At 40.1% G+C, this 20,440-nt stretch overlaps 3 protein-coding genes across 6 annotated transcripts in view; 1 reads left to right on the plus strand and 2 right to left on the minus strand.

Moving 5' to 3' along the window:
- prkd3 (protein kinase D3) overlaps positions 1–5,022 on the minus strand; it is a 43,190-nt gene extending 38,168 nt beyond the window's left edge. For all 3 annotated transcript variants that reach the window (XM_061062441.1, XM_061062442.1, XM_061062440.1), the window contains exons 1-2: positions 4,024–5,022; positions 2,485–3,126 (exon numbers count right to left, since the gene is read on the minus strand). In XM_061062441.1, the coding sequence (XP_060918424.1) occupies positions 2,485–2,757 (273 nt within the window). In that variant the 5' untranslated portion in view covers positions 2,758–3,126; positions 4,024–5,022. The remainder of the gene's footprint in view (positions 1–2,484; positions 3,127–4,023) is intronic.
- A 54-nt stretch (positions 5,023–5,076) lies between these two features.
- mocs3 (molybdenum cofactor synthesis 3) lies at positions 5,077–11,167 on the minus strand. Of its 2 annotated transcripts, none has more exons than XM_061062444.1 (13): positions 11,008–11,167; positions 10,002–10,134; positions 9,794–9,886; positions 8,991–9,111; positions 8,183–8,261; positions 7,913–8,026; positions 7,689–7,797; positions 7,547–7,609; positions 6,848–7,011; positions 6,652–6,699; positions 5,980–6,076; positions 5,782–5,871; positions 5,077–5,274 (listed from the first exon to the last, which is right to left on the minus strand). In XM_061062444.1, the coding sequence occupies exons 1-13, from the start codon at positions 11,098–11,100 to the stop codon at positions 5,117–5,119; spliced, it is 1,362 nt and encodes a 453-aa protein (XP_060918427.1). In that variant the 5' UTR covers positions 11,101–11,167; the 3' UTR covers positions 5,077–5,116. The 2 variants fall into 2 exon arrangements, with proteins under 2 accessions (XP_060918427.1, XP_060918426.1); XM_061062443.1 differs by having other exon boundaries at positions 5,764–5,871.
- Positions 11,168–11,950: 783 nt separating this feature from the next.
- On the plus strand, positions 11,951–19,984 carry qpct (glutaminyl-peptide cyclotransferase). Its single transcript, XM_061062912.1, has 7 exons — positions 11,951–12,189; positions 14,109–14,255; positions 15,333–15,614; positions 16,988–17,155; positions 17,714–17,813; positions 18,575–18,691; positions 18,788–19,984. The coding sequence occupies exons 1-7, from the start codon at positions 12,025–12,027 to the stop codon at positions 18,967–18,969; spliced, it is 1,161 nt and encodes a 386-aa protein (XP_060918895.1). The 5' UTR covers positions 11,951–12,024; the 3' UTR covers positions 18,970–19,984.
- Positions 19,985–20,440: the final 456 nt, after the last annotated feature.

Consider the following 20,440-nt stretch of genomic DNA (forward strand, 5'->3'; position numbering starts at 1 on the left):
ATAAGAAAAAGAAAAACTGAATTTGGGTCCTTGGCTTGCTTGCAGACTGACCTAGACCCAGATAATCTGCAATTTGATGAACTAACTGCTCAACCACAAGGTCGTATGCTTCCAAGATATCCATCTGGCTGATATCATGGTTTACATACAACGAAATCCCCTCTCTGAAAGTTCACTGACACAGCAGAAAAACATGACAATGACTGGACAGATTTAAAGTCAGGATAAGCATCCCTGTTTGTTGGATGGCTGAGTGGTGAGTCACTTTTTTTGTGAAACAGGCCAGCTCTCAGCGGAGGAAACAGCAGCACCAAGAGGGGGAATACACCATCCAAAATCTGTCTTCATGCAGATATCCCCCCATGAAGACAGAAACGTTTTCCTGTCTCCCCTCTGCTGACAGACACCTGAGGTTGTGCTGACTGGAGAGACATCCTGGGACGACTGTCAACGGCTAAGCCAGGGTCAGAGATCCTCAGCTGTAAAAGTTGGCCAGGATGAGCAGACTTTGTAAGAGGCTCACCATTGTCATGCATATTTTAGAGCAGGGATGGACTGGAGGGAGTAGAAGGCCCACAGTCATATTTTCCATTAATATTAAAGCCATATGGCTGAGTTTCATGGAATAGTTTAGGCAGTACACTATGTTTGGCAGTGTTTAATAGAAGAAATACACAATAATGAGGATGAACAGGCTGAATGTGTTCAGTGGTAATGATGTACAGTATAAAATGAGGAAAGGATGTATGATATGTTCAAATGTTTATTGTATACATCCCGCTTTTAAGCTCCCACGACTGTTGGCCATAAACCAGACAGTTACCTGCTTTCTATTATTTTATAAGAATACATGTGTTAAGATGAATGAATGTGATATGAAATGATATAAAGTAAGGGGATTCAACATAAGCAAATGGCAGATGGCAGATGATCAGAATCCACAATGAATGAACTGCACTAATTTTTTTTAAAAGGTTGTCTTCAAAGCTTTTTTGTTATTCCCACCCTTTCCTGTTACAGATTTTTGCCACTACGCCAATATGTTACAAGATCCATGTAAATATGCGCAGTGATGAGATTTTCTGCTCTGCGGACCAGAACTGCTCATAACTAGCAAGTGAGAATCAGCAGACCTCGTAAAGAACAACAACATTACCAAGCTCCTCTGGAATGTCAACTTGGACAACATGGAACCAAAGGACACAGGCGCAATACAAATAGCTCCCTCACTATCTTCCTCTTGTTTGTTTCCCATTTGTGGTTTTTTTTTTTTCCCCTTATTTCCATTAACTGCATCTCTCGCACAAATATAGCTCCGTCTGACCTCAATGTTCAGCTCCTGGTGGCTGATGAAAGTGCTCTGTGTAATCATCTTTGTGTTTAGTCAATGATAATTACTGACACAAATGGAGTAATCATCATTATACACAAGAGGTTTACAAAAAACAGCAAGTTGCAGATGCACACAGGAGCCATTTCATTATTCAAGCAGGCTTTGCTCACCATTAATCCCACACACTATGCTGAACACATCCACTGTATGTGCTTAAAGAAGTTCATTTCTGAGTAAACACTGGCATATGTCAACAATATTCTTAAGTAAATGAATAAAAACAGATTTGGTTAACTTTATCTGCATTGTAGTAATTTAATTACTTTCTTTTAAAATTAACAAATGATTATTGCCAGGCCCAGTGATTTACTTGTTTGGCTATTTTGCAGTTGTAGTTTTCTATCTACACTTTCTGACCTAGAAAACCATGAAATCTGTGGTCTTATTCTTTCAACAAAACCAAGCATGACCCGCTAAATTAAAGCTGGCGCCGTTGATTGGCACTGACATCATTCTCATGCAACATAATATGAGACAGCAAATGGCAGAGAATAATGCAGCCAATACTCGTGTGGAAAGCTACTTCTTTGTGCTGAGGCCACACTTCAGTGTCATTTTAACACATTAACAATGTCATGGAAAATAAAGTAGGATCCGACATCACACAGGCAGAGCAAAACCACCGAGTCATTTTTTTTGTGTGTGTGTGTGTGTGATCATAAAAGCTCATGCTCATGTGCGTGCACCGCGTTAGTCCAGCAACATTATACCACAATGTAAATAACTGGTGCTACTTGACGGTGCCCTGAAACTGGAGGAGCATCAGTGCTGTTGTGTGCATGCTTCTGCGGTGTTTGACTCATTTGAGGGCACGAGGCCCAGAACTTTGGAAAACAAAACCAAAACAGATGAATATGGTAGAAGATGGTGAAACACATGTTGGTGCATCATACTGGCCCTCTGCTACCTTTGGCATAACTGCTACAGTTTGAAAGCGAGCTAATGCAGTAGTGTGACGTGTTTGTGGAAAACATTTTCCTTCAAAAGGACACAAACAATTATGAGAGATATTCGTTTGAATTTAAAATCAATTAAAATGGAAATCAAACTTTAAAAAAAAAAAAAGTGCATGACAGAGACGAGACTCTTACCTTCTGATCCACGATGGAGCACACCAGGTCTTTGACAGAGGACAGCGACAAGTCACTGGGCTCCAGGTTCACAGTCTCTCTGGTCAGTCCTATCTGCAGCAGGAAGGACACCCCATGGAACGAGCTGCGGGAGTTTGTGGGGCTGGGGACGCTGTGACTGCCGTTGGACAGCCGTGTGTAAAGCGGTCCAGGCGGGCTCGTCGAGGATGGGTGGTGCGGATGGAGAGAGTGAAGGAAGGCTCGAGGTAAAGATGGGGGAGAGTAGGCAGACATTGGGTTTCTTCCAATGGCAACGTGAAATGCTGAATAGTGGAGGTTTTTTTTTAGTGAAGGCTGGTGGGGAGAAAATCAGATTGAGATCTCTGTAGATAAACGCTCCGAAGGGCGATCTTTGGTCCTCATCAGGCGTAGTGAGTCAGCAGTCTATTTGGATCAAATTAACATTGCTTTCATAAATTAGGAGGATAGCAGCCAATCCAGCTGACAAAACAAACACTGACTCTCAAGACTGGCAGGTGATGGATCGAAAGTCTCCAAACAATCCGCAGACTTCTGTTGAAAATCACTGCAACAAACTTCATATCCCAGATTGGTGCTTCTTCTCCTTTCTGAGGTCAGTAATCCACTCCGACCACAGGAAGCCTGTCACCACAAACACACACAAAGAAAAACACATAGTCTACTGCTTTTTTTGTTACAATGAAATAAGTAATACTATTCACCTTTGTGAGAAAATAAGCTCTGGTGGCTCTCATTTTGTCCTTTCTGAGGGGCATTTAAACAAGGCTGTATGAAGGAAACAGTTACCTTTCTTCTAGTTTTGAACATATTTTATATATTTGTTTTTCTTAAATGAAAAATCCTACTTTTGCAATAAACACACTGTTCAAACACCCACATACAGTAGACTATATTAAAAAAAAAAGAATGTTTTCAATTAAGACCATCACATCTTCGTCCTAATATATAGCATATACATTCCCTGAAACTTGAAATGAATGTCCACAGAGAAGTATCCCTTAGGTTTACACTTGAGTTGCCTTTGTTTTGTTTCTCTGAGTTAGCTTTAAGCTAACCCATGCAGCCTGTGACCGTACAGCAGGAGCCACAGCCTACAAGTTGGTGCACTGTGTCAGAGGTTTTCACTTTGTTTTGTACATTTTCTTGCCCCCCTTTTTTTTTTTTTTGACAACTTACACGTCACTTTTGCAACACCATTGGCCAAGTGTGGTCGTTCGGACAACATTAAAATAAAAGTCAAAAAACACAACAGTAAAAGTTGTTCAAGCGTATCACTTCTGTTTACAAGAATTCAACCTCCACAAACATCTGGAACCAGGGCTTCTGAACATCTGCACCCCTCCCACTTAAGACTGGCTTGCTGGCAGAATACAACCCGATTTAAGAATGCCAGCAAAACAAGTTATACAAGAGCCGAATTAATACATTCAGATGAGACTTTGCTGTACTTCAACTGCAGCTTCACATGATGCCTGTTTAATCCAAACGTGGCTGAAAACACTCTCTGTAATACTTTACCTTTACAGTCAGCGAAGGGCGCTTTTCTTTCCATTGTGAGCAGACTGGAGAAACTTTGCAACTCCATCAACTGAGGAAAGCGGAGTCTGAAGTTTATTATTCCGCACTTCGTTGCACAAAGACGTCCCGTCGTTTCCCTCATCGAACTTACAACTTCACTTTTACATACAGACTTACCCAGCGGTCCATTTATTTTCTGTTATCTTTTATTCCAGATTGTAAATTCATGCGCATCTTATTATCCTTCCAGCTGTGACTACTCCCCCTGCTCGTTGAGGAAAAAAGAGCAGCGACAGTGGCTGGGGCTTGGAGTCTTTTTATTATCTCTGCATAACTGAGTTTCCATGTGTGGAGAGCAAAAGTTGAACTACAGTCTGTGTGAGACAATGGCGCCTCCGATGGAGCCTAAACCAATGCGCATGTGCCTTTCTTTTCCGTTATTTCAACTTTACCATGCCAAGGTAAAAAAAAAAAAAAAAAAAAACTTTATTCAACAACACCAGGTTCGGTTGTACACTGGTGATCAAAGTCAGACCTGGGAGAGGGGGTCTTGAAGGGATCCTTATAAATCCCGGACAACATAAATAATTTCTAAAAGTACTCTATACTTAAAAAACAACAAAGTAGCAGCTTGCTTTCAGATTACTACTTCTCGACTATGTTGTTTCTCAATCCATAGACAGTTAATCAGAGATAATAAGTGTTTGCCAATGTGTGGTCTTAAGACCATTATATGGTAAATGGGTTAATTTAATGCCCAAGGAGAAACTATCTTTAACATAAACTTTAAGGGCTTGAAAGAAAGAAAAAAAAAAACAGGAAGAGAGACTTGATTTTGCCAGGATGCTTACATGTTATCTAACTGCCAGCTCATGTCCTTGACGAACTGATGCACTTTAGGTTGCACAACAGATTTAAGGAACTGCCCCCATTGTTATACTGACTGTGAGATTTTGCAACTCAGTCTTAATATTCATGACAATTGACCCAAAAGGAAGACGATCAGTACACAAATACATAAGAGCAAATTTACAAGGATGACTAACAGGTTGAAGAGTTTATTTATTGATTTATTTAAAAATGTAAAAATGTGTTAATACTGAGGAAATGTGGGATCTATTTTCTTTGCCCATGCCATGAGGCCTCCACTGATGTCTTTCACTGTGACACTGTCCATTTCTGAGCCGCTGATCTTCTCCAAAACCTGCACCGCCTTCTGAGAGTCGTTCCCCAGCTTACAGATCACATACACTGGAGGGAAAACAGCAGAGGAGGAGAGGGAACACTTTGAAATGATTGTAGTGACACCATGTATTCTTAATGACCAAATTGCATGAGACAGATCATTTTGATAAATTATATTACAATAAGTTAAAACATGTTTATGATCCTCATAGAGCCCATATAAACAACCAAGACTTCATGAAATGCTCAAGCTACAGCTCCAAAAAGCTAAATTTAGTTCATAGACAAAGGAAGCACAACACAGTGAATATCCAGAACATCACCAAAATAACATATTTAATATTCATCTCTCTGAACCAGGCCAGCTGCTCAGGTTGACCGGACTTGTTTTGGAAAAGGAGTCACTTAGCAACCCCATTACAATGTGCTACTAGCTGTCCAAAACAAGCCTCCATCCAGCAGTGTGAGTGTACACGGACGACTGTGAATATGCAGGAGTGGCTCTACGTGTCTGTTCATTTCAAACAGACCTCGGGTGGTGTTTTGACATGCTACCTGGAGGCTGGCAGTCACCTGCCATCTGCTGTTTCAATTGGCTGATTTTCTCCTGAAGTAATCGGACACCTTCACTCTTCCTCTCCTCTAAACTTGAGAGGGGAATGTCTGGTTATTAGATAAGGAATAGGATAAAGAAATGGGTGGAAATGAAAAGTCAGTATGGAATCATGACAAAATGAAGCAGATGCTGTGGCCTCATCACTGAAAGGATACTGAGAGAGAAAGGTAGGTGGCATATATCCACCTCCACACGAGGGCGCACATCCAACAGGAGATGGGGCTCTGCGTTGTCCATTAAGGATTTATAATCCTGGAATAACATCATAACAGTCTTAAATGCACGCATACTAATAGCTTAATAATTGAAGAGGTGTGGCTGTTATCCTTTGAAAGAAAAAAACATTGAGTTATATCTTTAGTTAAACAGGGAAACCAAAATGACCCTCAGCAAATGTTGAAATGATTCCTGTATTAGTATTTGGGGAGTAATATGAACATCTTAACTGCCTTTCCTGAAATCACAGGAAACAAAACTGTTTCTAACTGGAGCCCCTTTCACAATCTCCATTACAGCCCAATCAATCATGATCCCCATCTCTGTGCTTAATGACTCAGCGGGTTTGAAAGCGCCAATTCTGCAGAAACATAAACAGATGCAATCCACTGCAACTTCTCTGAGTGCCAAATAGAACATATTATTCTTTCCCATAGAAAATCTACAGGCACATTTTCTCTCATTTCCCATTTGGGGCCGGGTCAGCACTGAGATGTAATCAGTTTATGAATGCACAAGAAAACGGAGAAAATTGTGACTAATCATACAATAATCAGCACTAAACACAGGGAGTCACGCAAAGGCCAACTGTTGGAGCTTGAGTTGCCTACCTGTACAGTGATCCTCTGATCTCTGGAGAGCAGGTTGAGTTTGCGGCACTGGAAAATGTAAAAAAAATCAGGCAAGGACATTTCTGAACTGTCACATTAAACGATAAAATCCTCTCATAACCCTTTGAAAATGTCTTTGAAATTCCTGTGTATCCTCATAGTATGATCTGCAGTCAGCGCAATTTTTTTGACCAACCTTATCTGTGGCAGCAGACCCACAGAAAGCCTCATAGTCTACTAACTGGGTCACCCTGGGGTTCTCTCCACACACAGCACAGCCAGCTTGCTTGGGGCGCAACTTGATGGACCTGAATCTGGCGTCTTGGGCGTCATACATCATCAGCTGCTGTCTGCAGGAAGCTGTCGCACCGGGTCAAGGAAAGGCTGCTTTTTGAACTTTATCACCATGTTGCCATATTCAAAGAACAAGCTGGCACACCACCCCTTGGTGTATGGCAATCAAAGCTTTTTGTTTGGAAAAACAATAAAAAAAACTTTACAGGATGACATATTAGAGCCAGGTGTTAGCATGGGGATTACAATGTAAGACAGCGGGCAGGACTGGGCAGAACTACTCAATGAAGCGAGTCTCAATGTCAGCGTGAGAAACGTTGCTATTAGAGCAGCTTCATAATAGTTCTCATAGGAATAACAAATGCAGAGTCAGCAGAGTCCAGGCAGTGCAGACGGAAATATTGCTTTTTTGCTTAATTTTATCAGACAGCCACAAAAGCACCCTTACCATCCCTAACTTTGCTACTATGAAAATCATTTCAGCAGTTCTCTGTTGATTTATCCAAACGCTTTGGTGGAAAATTCTCATTGAAGAAACAAACTAGCAAAAAAGGGGGAACTGTATGTGATGTATGGTGAAGAGTGTACAATCGAAGGATACAGCCTTGTCCAGAAGCAATCTTGAGGACCTCCAGTGCCTGAAAGCAGCCCATTATCCCTGGAACTTAAAGAGAAGAAACCGGTTTTAGAACAGCTCAGTAGAAAGTTAATGGCGTCCGGGCAGGTGATGGGATAATACTTACCCACTCCTAACACCCCTCCATCAGAACAGTTGGTCACTGTCTCTGGGGGTGGAGGGACTGGGTACAGACATCTGTAGCAGGGGCCTCCACAGTAGTTATATACCGTCAACTACACAAAAACACAACCAAAGAAAGATTTGAACAGTAAGGTTACATGAAATTATCTAGAAAAGCTGATAAGACTCTTGCCACGTTGATGCAACAAATGGCTTTTCTAACCTTACCTGCCCCTCCATTCTCAGGGCACTTGCTGACACCAGAGGTTTGCCACTAAGCACACAGGCATCGTTCACCAGATAACGTGTAGGGACATTGTCTGAACAATCAGCCACAATGTCATACATGAGATCAGGAAAGTCAAGGTGTCATCACTATATGATTTCATGGGCACATTTACAAACTGTTTACAGTGGTTTTAATGCAAGAAAAGCATCAATGACACATAGAGGGTTTCAGCTGTAAGATTGATCCATGCTTTATCTCTTTGCAGAAGGATACTGCTGAATGAGTTGCAAGGCATTCTCCGGCGAGAGCTGCAGGTGGTAGGGGATGCACTCCACTGATGAGTTCAACCTGGAGAAATAAGTATTAATACATACCTTTAGTATGTACCTAATTTAAATGAATTGGTATTTGTAGTCACTGTTTCAAAACAAATATCATAGCTGGGGTTAGTAGTTGTTCAGTTAAAGAGTGAACACCACCTAAGATTAAAAGTGTGTTGCAACTACACAAGAAAAGTCCAAAACAACAAACAAATACTTTTACAAATGATTCTTGTAGGTTTAGTAGTAGCGTGTGTGTAGTTATACACCATTAATAAATGTTTATAAATGTGTCAGCAATTTTGTCTATGAGTGTCAGCATTTAATCACTGTCAAATTATTATTATTTATTATTTGTTGGTCAGAGAAATAGCGCCCTCATGTGGTCAAGGCTGTAAATATATACGTTAACCACAGTAGTCCCACTGTGAGGGGAAAGGCACCAAAAACAGCCGTCTCTGAAATAACATGTTTACACAATATTTGTAGACCAGGAGAAATGCACAACCAAATATAACCTGTGGTGAGACTGGAAAGCGCCAGCATCGTTATACAGCAACCAAAGGGTTACACACAAAACACACAGACACTAGTTATCATAGTCACAGAATATTTACTGATCATATCAAAATACTAACATCTGTTTAGGCAGGAATACATTTCTTAATTGCAGTCAATTACTGTTGTTGTTGCTTTTGACCTCGCTATATTAAGAGGAAAATGTTTTTAACCAATGTGTTCAGGCTCCAATCAGTACCTTGTAACTGCATTGGCAGCAGACAGAGCCTTAGCCTGGCCCTGGTTCTCCTCCCCATGAAGCACCTGTCTGTGCAGGTTACTGAGCTCCACCTCGTCATAGTCCAGCAGGCCCAGACGTCCTGCGGGGACACAAAGACAAACAGATTAGACACAATGACTTTTAAATGATTGTGATAACCTAATACTGGTGGCTAACACCAACAATTAAACTCTATAACCCTGTAAAAAGATTATTATGGGTTATTGATTGGTAAATGGTAAATGGACTAGAGCTTGTAAAGTGCTTTTCTAGTCTTCTGACTACTCAAAGCGCTTTTACACCGCAGGTCACACCTACCCATTCACAACCATACACACACTGATGGCAGAGGCTGCTATGTAGTGAGTCCATCAGAAGTAACTGATCCCATTCATACGCCGCCGATGAAGCAGAGGGAGCAGTTCGGGGTCAAGTGTCTTGCCCAAGGACACATCGGACATGTTGCTGCAGGAGCTTGGGATCGAAACCTCAAGCATACTGACTTCTAAAGACAAAAATACTCTAAATTCAAAAAAGTGGTTTATAAATCAGAGTTATATACCCCTGTCTCCTTTGCCAAGTTTGCCAGGTTTTATAAATTGAAAATCATTTTTAAAAAAATAGCTGAAGTAAAGTATTTTGGAGGGAATTTGAAATGACTAATCTTTGTTGCAAATCTCTACCTGACGTGTAAATTTTTTTGTATTTACTATTTTTAATATACCAAATACATAATTATTTTACTCATGGACACGCTGAGCATATGCAACAGGATTACCTACCAATTCCTGCGGCTGCAAGATACTGTGCCAAGGGGCATCCCAGTCCTCCACAGCCCACAACCAGTACTGAGGTTTTGGATAAGTTTAGCTGACCTATGGAGAATCAAGATGCACAAAATTGTCTTCAGTCAAGACATGAATCTCACTTGCTACAAGCATACTTTACTCAGCTGCATATCAGACTATCACTGTCTGTAGCCGTACATACCTTGTACACCAAGCTCAGGCAGTAGGAGCTGTCTACTGTACCGCATGATGTCCTCATTGCTGAGGGTTGCTTTGGCCTTCAGGGGGGTCAGGGGTATCACTTTGTCATGCAGTTCCAATACAGAGGTAAAGCTCTGTAACACAGCAAGAGGAAACATAACTAAATGTATAAAAAAACATGTTGCTTTATTAGGAAAAGACATCATTTAGACTTAAGTGTACTTTCAAATATCTTATTAAGCATTTACAGAAGTCCCAACTCAATTATGCTCTCGTTCTGACAAACTATTCAGATTTCATTTGGACTTTTATATATGCCTTTTTTAGGGGTTACTGTTTTTCTCCTTTTTCAGCAAAGAATGGATCTTTGTGTTTCTGCATGTTTGCAACTGATACGTTTTGTCTCAAACCATCGAAATCTGAAAATATCAATATACGTACTTTAAGATTAAATGCACGCATTTGTTGTAGTCTGTATCCATATACTGATGTTCTTCAAGTGCAGTGTTGAGGTGATTTTTGGATGCTTACTGTATTGGCATTTGGCCACTGGTATAAAGTTGAATTATCAGGCATGTTTTCTTCAGATTCATGTCATCAACTATCCAATTACTCTGTATACAGAACACAGATTATTTCAGCACATGAAGATGTAAATGTCTGCCAGCTTTTAGATGTGGTGTGTATGATCTTATTTATTTCATATCACAATGACTTTTTCCACATCAACACAGTATGTAGGTAGAGTTTGTTCGATAGTCTGTGAACTTCCCATCAAGTGGTCTGACTGGGATAATTAAAGATTGTGTAACCGATTTGTAAATTTCATGTTACCAAGATTCATAAATAAAATTATAGTGAGCTGTATAATAACTACTAGTTTAAAATATTGTAATGTTTTGAAATGTAAGCCTACTTCTCCCAAAGACACAGCCTGCAAATATGGCACAACCAAACTAATTTAACTTTTATTAATTGAAGGCTGTCATTTATGAAAACTTTCGTACCTTTTCCAGATGTGCCAGTTTATTTTTCAGAGCAGTAATCTCCTTTTCTCTCTCCTCTAGCTGTGCTTTCAAGCAGCACACGTCTTCAGCCATGGTTGATGACAGAAAGACGCACACGCACTGAAAATGTTTATTCAGATAGATCTTGAGACTACGGTGAAATATTAATAAATATTTACAGTCTATGTGTGTAACATGTCAAATACTTCCACGAGTAAGGCTACACTCGACTCGAGCACACGAACTTCCGCGTTGACCACGTGACAATGAGACCACGTGGTCGGTGACGTAGCGCTGGTGTTAGTTTCACAAAATAAATAAAGTTCACCAGTTGATAAATATTTACACCATGTGATGGATTCACTATTAGGAAAGCAGAAAAGCAACATTAAGGGTCTGCATCGTTATGACGTTTTCTGTACGCAAAACTGTTTGAAAAGCTTGTTATTTCCTACAGCCTGGTGACACGAAGAATATTTCCGAACAGTATTATACGTTATAGGCTAGTTATTTGAATGATTGTTTTTATTTATTAAAAAGAAAAAGAAAAAGGGTTAGGCTACAGACATTATATGACCGGTATTATGGGTATGGCTATGTCACGTGACCTTCATTCTATAGGTATGTGTAGTGACCAATTTTAACAAACCCAATATTGTTTAGAAAAGTCACTTGAGGGATGAATAAAAAAACTGTTTGCCTCCATTCAATCACCTGTCCCACCTCACCTGGAGCCTTGCCTTAACCACAGCATCCGCCCAGGCTACACATAGTGCCCAGTAGAGGGCCAACACACACAACCGCAAGGAAAATAGCATCACACAAAACAAACCTCCTCATTTGGCTCCAACAGTATGCATTAGATATGGTCGTCTGGGATTGATAATGACCATTCATCAATCTCAGATAAGGAGTCACTCTGTCTCCCATGGTAAACGCCACTTAACACACACCGCAACATACAAACCAGCATTGTGACGCGCTGGTCCTCCCAGGGTCCTCCCTCCTGCTCTTCACATGATCCGTAAGCCTCACCGAGGAGAGACAGGAATGTTGAGAGAAGCGTCAACACCGATGGCTGAGCGGAGCCACGATCTCTCCATAATGCGTTTACTTTACTCTGTGGCTATCTGGCTGACAATCATCCACTGCACCAGTGGAATTCCCTGGACACAAGAGAAGGTCAGTTAATCAAGATGATCTAATTACAGTACATGTTGTGAAAATATAACCAACCAGTCATAATTGCATGTTCACATACCACGACCAGTCTGTAGAAAGGAAGCGACTTACAAAACAAAAAAAAACCTTGCCACACGTTTGTATACAATTGTGTTGTCATGTTGCTTATTAATTAACCTACTGGGTTCAATTGAATGCTTGTAATAATGAATGTATCTTTACTGAAACTTATTCTATTGTTTCAAAGCACCTAACTTTGATTTTTTTTAGTTAGAATTTTTTTATTCGCATGAGAAAAACAATAATTTCAAATTAGTTCATACTGTGTCTTCTTTATGCACGTGTTTTCCTTTTAAATGATTATTGGTACTTCCAATGGTAGTGAATGAAAGGGAAACTATAAGCTCTCAAATTCAGTTTGGATATTCATAACCTTTTCAGTTCCTGTTCCTTGGCACTGTTGTGCAACTCTCTCTCGAGATGCACCTAGGTAAACCTGGCCATTTATGTCCCTCATCTATGTTGTTCTTCCCCTCTCCTCTTTGCCTAGTTGCTATGGCAGCACAGCCATCCTCATTGATCCTCCAATTGCAAGTCTTGGTATTTATAGACCTTAAATGGACCCCCCTTTTAACCCTCTGTGAGCCTGGTGCACCCCAGCTCTTTGGATGACTACTCAGTCTGGGTTACCACATGATTATACTTTTTGTGCTGTACACTGGCACGCTTTGATTACAGGGCTGACATACCAGTGACTCAGTGTGGGCCTGACCTATACTATGAACCGGTTTTTCGAGTTAACATTTTTTTGATTTAAACTACACAACAAGCAAAACATTACAAAAAGATGCACACTTATCAAATGATATGATTTGTTGACTGTGAAAGATGTTTGGGGTTTCGGATTCAAACAAAACTATGAAGAAGTAACCCTTGGATTACAAATCCATGGCCTATAATTGGAGAGCTTGATCAGTGTAATACATAGACTATGCAAATACAGTGCTCTGATATTCTCTTACACCCTGGTTACTTTCTCTCTGTTCAGTTTGTTACCAGGACAACCATGGTTCTCTGCAGGTGAACTTTGAGACCAAATGAAAAGGACACATGGGATCGGGGGGGATCAATATGTTTTCTTAACCCGTGACTGTAATTTAGCAAGCATGAATCAATGCTCATAGTCTGAAACCAGAATCCGAAACCATTCTGTCGTCCTTAAATTGTTAACTGGTTGATGTGCTATTTTACAACCGTTTATTTCCCAAAGTGCAAGGCATGTTAATGGACACACTAGATCCCTGCTTTTCTAAAGGAAAGCTTGTGTGTATTTGAATCCATTCAATCAATATCTATTCATACAGGTCTAATTGGCTCTTGTGTTTCTCTGAGGAGGCGTGACAGTGAAATTCACAGCTTGTCTGAAACACAATGTCTGATAATATGACACTTAAACAACCGTCACTTTCTGTGTTAGCATTTTCTATGGGGTTTTAGACATGGCTGGATATTACAGTAAGACACTTTAAAATTCCTTTAAGGGTGGATTTTCTGTTCTGATCTCATTAAGAACTTAATAAAAATTGGAATTTTTCCACTGTTGTAAGATTGAATGACTGTTTCCCCTTCTGCCATGTGTCATCCACAACATTGCTCAATTTACTAACATCATAGCAAGACTTCCCCTGCTGCGTCAGGGCCACCCTGACTGAAAGTAGGAGCAATTGACCTTATATAATATATAATATTCTATGTTTGCAACACTTCAGTTACTATTAGCCTCAGATCTGATCACTGACCTGATGTTTATTTGTGTTTATTTGATAGCAACTGATATATACTTGTCATTAAATTACCACATGATGCTATTTCCCATCTAAATTGTGTTATCTTGGTTTGCTTCCTCTGGTTCTGTTCAGCTCTATCACAGAGCTCTCACTCTAACACAAGATGAAGTCCGCACAGCCCTGTCTCACACTGACCTGGAGCAGATGTGGCAGAGGGACCTGAGGCCACTGCTGGTTACCAGGTACCCAGGCTCTACAGGCAGCCAGGCTGTGCAGGAGGTGAGTTTATATGCCAGGTAAAGTGTCATGGCAAGATGACTTTCAAATTTCAGAAACACTCTTTCAGAGATGATCCCACCCAGGGAAAATGCAATGTCATGATGCAAAACAATGTGAAAAATTATGCAATCAAAATGCCAAAATCCTCTTTCTTGTTGCTAATGGGAAATACTACTCTTGTGGCCACATTATAGCAATTAGATGCATGAAAATAAATCTCACTGGTTTACTTGTTAGGAAGTCCTTCACACTTTTTTTTTCTTTAGAAGTTTAATTGCCATAAACGTAGGTACGCTTATAATTAAGGATGATTAGGAAAGCTACATCATAAAAGCTCTTTATCAACTGTTTATCTTTGTGCCTAAAAAATCAGTCAGACAACTGCAGCTGATCCAGAACGCTGCTGCTAGAGTCCTCACCAAAACCAAGAAAATGGATCACATCAGTCCAGTTCTGAGGTCTTTACACTGGCTCCCAGTCTGTCAGAGAATAGACTTTAAAATCCTGCTGTTGGTTTATAAAGCACTTCATGGTTTAGGGCCAAAATACATTAGTGACCTCCTGATTAATTACGAACCATCCAGACCGCTCAGGTCGTCTGGGACAGGTCTGCTCTCTGTCCCCAGAGTCAGAACCAAGCAGCAGAGAAGCAGCGTTCAGTTTCTATGCTCCTTATATCTGGAACAAACTCCCAGAAAACTGCAGGTCTGCTGAAACTCTCAGCTCTTTTAAATCCAGGTTGAAGACACACCTGTTTACAGCTGCCTTTCATTAAACAGCTTTAATTAGATTTTAAACTTTTACTCTGCACTGTAATTATTATTATTGTTTAAACTCTTTTAATTTCTTTACTTTTATTTTTATTTCTTTATTTTTTATTTAAATTAATTTAATTTAAATTATTTTTATTTGAACATATTTTCAGTTTTAATAATTTCAGTGATTTTTAAATTTTCTATTTTAGTGTTTCTTTTCTTTCCTCTGTCATGATGCTTTTGATGTTTTGTGTGAAGCACTATGAATTGCCTTGTTGTTGAATTGTGCTATATAAATAAACTTGCCTTGTCTTGTTCACAGCATATCAAAACAACACTCAGTTCCCTCGGAGCAGGCTGGGAAGTAACGGAGGATAAGTTTATGTCACAGACACCCTATGGCCTCCTTCCCTTCACTAACATAATTGGCACCCTCAACCCATCAGCCAAGCGCCGGCTGGTCCTGGCCTGTCACTATGACTCCAAATATTACCCTCCACAGTGGCATGGGATGGAGTTCCAAGGTGCTACTGACTCGGCTGTACCCTGTGCCATGATGTTGGAGCTGGCACGAGCCCTGGATGAAGAACTGACAGCTCAGAAGGTGATGATCCAATTATAAAAAATATCATACTCTAAATCATCTGTTGTATTAACATAGAAAAAATGGTTGGGAACTACTGCTTTAAAGGGTAAATTGCGCAATACTGCTCAATCTGTAGGAGGTTGAAGTAAGCTTTTCAAGGATGACCGAGACTGTCGTAACATTGTATTTACCTTTTGTAGTTCTGGCTAGCACAGACGGGTTGTGATCATGAGTCACAGGGACGTCAAACAGCAACAACATCAATGGCAGTAAACCTCAGGAAGAATACGACAAAACAAAGAAAATACATAGTCATTAGTCCGTCTCTGAATATTTTATACTGTATTTCCTGTCCATGACACAGTGAAGATGCTGAACCTTTTTTTTGTCAGTGTGATTTTAACACATTTCTATGCCCCTTTAAGACGACAGTTAAGACATAGTGGTGCATTGATTACGGCCTACCTTTAGCTGCAGATTAAAACGTCTTTGTGGTATTTGCCCTACAATCAACTGTGTTCCCAAAGGTAACAGCAATGAAGGGTTGACCTGTTTTTAACAAACATAGGGCTCTATGGCAGGTAACTATTCTGTCTCAGGCATCAGCTTCACGTAAAACACGCAAGATTTTTTTGTTTTGCTAAAAGGGACACAAATGTTAAATTTGCAAAATATAAGTGGTTTTAATTATTTCTGTTCTAAGCACAAACTAAACACGAAATCATTGTCTCCTGCCCAGGGACTGCAGATGTAACTTAGCTCATCGCTAACTCTGGCACAGCTAATTTGCTGAACACTGCCCCTGTCAAAATAAACAAATAAAATAAAGTAATAAATCATTCTCAGAACAAATGCTATCAGTGTTGCTTCTATTTTATAAGAATTAACACAACTATGAAAACAACAATGGTGACTCTGTCCACCCTGGTTTATAAAAAAAAATAACATTTAGTATTCATGTAGCTTGCTCCTCTGGCCTTCTCCTGTTTCACAGTTGAGCTCAGACTCTTGTCTAGTGGGTAGACAACATCAATGCCTGTGACAGGGAGAGATCAGCCAGGGGACATGTTTATCAGACTCAGCTGTCTGTCACAAAGGTCATTGTGGGAATAGATGACACATTGAATACAAAAACATCAACTGCCAATGAGGCATATAGATTATCAGTATTGTAGTTGATACAATTGAGGATTTGTAGAAAATGTAATTCCCCCAAAACAGAATTGTATTTTTTTTTATAACTGTGTGAAACTAAATAATCAACTGATATGTTTTGTTAAAAACAAATGCATTTGTGTCAGTGTAATCTCAGAACCACTAGGTGGCAGCAGAACTCTGGAAACGCAAAACTGCTGTGGCACATAGCTGTGTTTTCTTTACCTCCCATGTAGAGCTCTAGTCCTGACCTGACGCTGCAGTTGCTCTTCTTTGATGGCGAGGAGGCTCTTTTCCAGTGGACAGACTCAGACTCCCTGTACGGCTCTCGCCACCTGGCCCAGAAGATGGAGAGCACCCCTCATCCCGCTGGCGCCACAGACACCAACCAACTCCACGGCATGGTACATCACAGTTCACTCATTCTTCTCTCCCTAAACCACCTGAGATTAGCATAGTCGCATGATGACAGTCAAGATCATCCCTTTGTTAGCCCGTATCATCTTCAGTACAATCTCCTTAACCCAGGTCTCTCTTACACACACAGACCACACAGAGACTGAAGCGAGGGAGATGAATGTCTTAAATAGTTTTGTATTTCAAATAAATCTTAAAGCCAAATATTTGATCATCTGGGAGGTTTGGGTGTCTTGATATCAAACATCATTTGTTATACCTCCTCGATAACAAGACACCACATTAATTGATGTAGGTTTGTATGTATCCTAGCTTTGGAGAGATAGTGTTACAGTTTAACAACAAATTCAGACATTCCTGAGTGGACAGTGAGAGATAAGGCAGGCTGTATCTTGAAGAACCTAGAGTGTGTGGTTGATGCTTTGATGTCAGTGGTTTGCACCACGACACCTCAGTGCAGTGGTTCTGGGTTTATTTTAAGGATTTAAAGTGAGTTTCTAATGAGACCCTCCTTACCCGTCCCCTGTTTTTTGTTTCTTCTCCAGGATCTGTTTGTGTTATTGGACCTGATCGGGGCCCCTAGCCCACGCTTTGGAAATCAGTTCCCCAACACAGTTCACTGGCTCACCAGACTGCAGAACATTGGTGAATAATCAAATGTTTTACTGACTCTGTTGACCTTTAATGGATGCCTGAGTGGTGTTCCAAACATTTGTTATTAGAGGTAAATTTGTATACTGTGTTAATACAACAGATATTATTATATATAAGATTATGTTTCTTCAAGCTACAGTATAGTGCTGTACAAAAATGGCCAAAAAACAATGTCTGAATAGCTTTTTCTCAATCTGCAAACATTGTTTTCCTCTCTTGATTAGAAACATTTTGGCTATTCATTCATTCATTCATTTTTTGATGATATATGTTCTAATCAATCCCTTTTTTCCCCTACTTTTTATTATATTTTTATATGTTTCTTATTTGAGGTAATATCACATGCTTTTGTGCAACAGTTAGGATTCGTGTCTGATGAAGGGCGAGGGCCCGAAACGTTTCATGTGATATTCCATTCAATTCTATTTAATTGGAGCAGCTTCTGGTGTGCGGACTCAGTACTTTTTTTAATGTTTGGAAGTTCTTTGTCCAGCACCCAGTACTTAAACTTTCCAGGAAGTGCGTGCCTTTTTGACATTTTTGTAGCAACAGTTAGGATTTACCATGATTGGATGATAGTTTTTGGGTTATTTGCTTATGTTGCCAGCACTTGCGTTAACCATTCATTGGACTAGGTGAAGAAGTAAATTAATATATTCGTAAATGATGAATTACTTAAACTTAAAGTTTTTTTTAGATCTGAAATAACAGATGTAGTTTTCCCGTCTTTGTCCTCTGCCTTACATCCTCAGAAAGGCGTTTACACTCCATGAACCAGCTTGTGGATCATCCTGACAGCGTGGAATATTTCTGGCCTAATCGACCTGTTGGCACCATACAAGATGACCATATACCATTCCTAAACAGAAGTATGCATGACAGGAAACACAGCTATGACACACATGATCGATTACATACCTTGCTTTGTACTATTAGATGATGCTCATCATGTGCCTTTCTGTCAGGTGTACATATCCTCCACCTTATCCCCTACCCCTTCCCATCCGTTTGGCACATGTTTGATGACAACGAGCAGAACCTGGACCGTTCCACCATTCTGAACCTCAACAAGATCCTGCAGGTTTTTGTTCTGGAGTACCTCAATGCCAGACCCACTGTTGCTTCAAACCCACAGAATGCCCCATAGAGGAAAAACAACAGCGTTGCTATTTCAAGGGAAATGATTCCAGTTCAAGTTTTATAGACTAAATGGATACGCTGTATTTGAAGCTTCCAAAACACACATATTTTCTTGACCTTATACCTGAGTTGTAAAGTTCAGATATCAGATTTATGCCAACTGTAGGGAAAAAGGTGTACATGTTTACAGTATGTTAATGCTTTGGTCATACAGGTTGCTTGCATAACTGAATGTTAAATTAATAAAAGACTTGGATACTCGGAGCCTTAGTCCTAAGTCTGCTGCAGCAAACATGGGCCACAGAATCGAATGTGTGTCTTTAGACTACACTGCTCTCTTTATGTCCGCCTTAAACCTTCATTTACACTGTGAGGAAGCATCTTAGTGTCCATACAAAAGTCTAGAATCCAGAGCCGCAAAGAGATGGTAGCATTGTGGAGATGAAAAATTAATGTGAGTCTTAAATGCCATGACATTTTATTTTTCACAGAATTCCAAGGCAACTTTAAAATACTTTTGTATCCAGTACAAGTTCAATGTTGCCAATAGTTTCATTATGTATTGCTCTGGGTACAGCTGTAGCCAACTCATGCTTACATACATGTTATGACATCCCTAATCTGTTTTAATGTGTGATACTATATGTATACAATAGATTGCTTTTCACATGAGGGTCCCAAGATAATGATGCAAAGTATACGGCTGAGATTTTTTTCCCCGCTGTGTGTTTTAATTACGAGTTAAGAGTATGCAATATTTCCTCCTCCGTAGAAAATCTGTTCAGTGTTTGTAGAGCAAACTTGTCAGCTACATGTAGTGAGTTTATTTGAACACTTACTACATCTTCATCCCTTCATATCCGGACATCTTAGAGAGTGAAGTGGATAACTTCCCGTGCTTGTGTGCCTGTCTTTGTTTGTATGACTTTGTAAGTCTGATATTTAAGGTAGATTCCAGAATAATATACAGTGCCAAAACTGGACTTCCTGTATTATGAGGCTAAAATAAATGATCATGCAGAGTTTGCTTATCGTCTCATTCTTTGTGTTACTGTGGATACACATGTTGGTCTTGCTCTAAAGCTTTGGCTTTGTGGTTATTGAAGTTGATGAGGAAGTGTGAACGATTTTCTGTTATTCTAACCTTTAAAATAAGCAACAAGAATACCCAATAACTTTCTTCCACTTTTGCCCCCCCTAGCCTCAGAGCTAGAACGCTCACTTCCTCAACAGACCAAACACCCCTTTCATCCCTCCGCCTCACCTCGACAACAATCCCATGATTCATTTAATCCTATCAGGGAGGACCTCCCCTGAATTCCTCACCACCCAAAATCCCTTTCAATTTAGCCCACTCCCATGAGAACTGAACGGGGCTCTGGCTCTCCCGTTAGCTGCAATCTGAAATGTTTGTGATGCCTGGCAACAAAGAACACCAACATTTGATGTATCTTATCTTGAAGAAGATTTAAAGTGTA

This window comes from Labrus mixtus, chromosome 18 (assembly GCF_963584025.1).
Source record: "Labrus mixtus chromosome 18, fLabMix1.1, whole genome shotgun sequence".
NCBI lineage: Eukaryota > Metazoa > Chordata > Actinopteri > Labriformes > Labridae > Labrus > Labrus mixtus.

Excerpts from the sequence above, each read along its gene's own strand:
- qpct (XM_061062912.1), top strand. The coding sequence starts at position 12,025 with ATGATCCGTAAGCCTCACCGAGGAGAGACAGGAATGTTGAGAGAAGCG. Across the intron at positions 14,256-15,332 it reads GCAGCCAGGCTGTGCAGGAG|CATATCAAAACAACACTCAG; the intron begins GTGAGTTTATAT and ends TCTTGTTCACAG. Across the intron at positions 17,156-17,713 it reads CCAACCAACTCCACGGCATG|GATCTGTTTGTGTTATTGGA; the intron begins GTACATCACAGT and ends TTTCTTCTCCAG.
- mocs3 (XM_061062443.1), bottom strand. The coding sequence starts at position 11,100 with ATGGCTGAAGACGTGTGCTGCTTGAAAGCACAGCTAGAGGAGAGAGAA. Across the intron at positions 8,262-8,990 it reads GCTGCCAATGCAGTTACAAG|GTTGAACTCATCAGTGGAGT; the intron begins GTACTGATTGGA and ends TTATTTCTCCAG. Across the intron at positions 7,012-7,546 it reads GATTGCTTCTGGACAAGGCT|CTTCCTGCAGACAGCAGCTG; the intron begins GTATCCTTCGAT and ends CCGGTGCGACAG.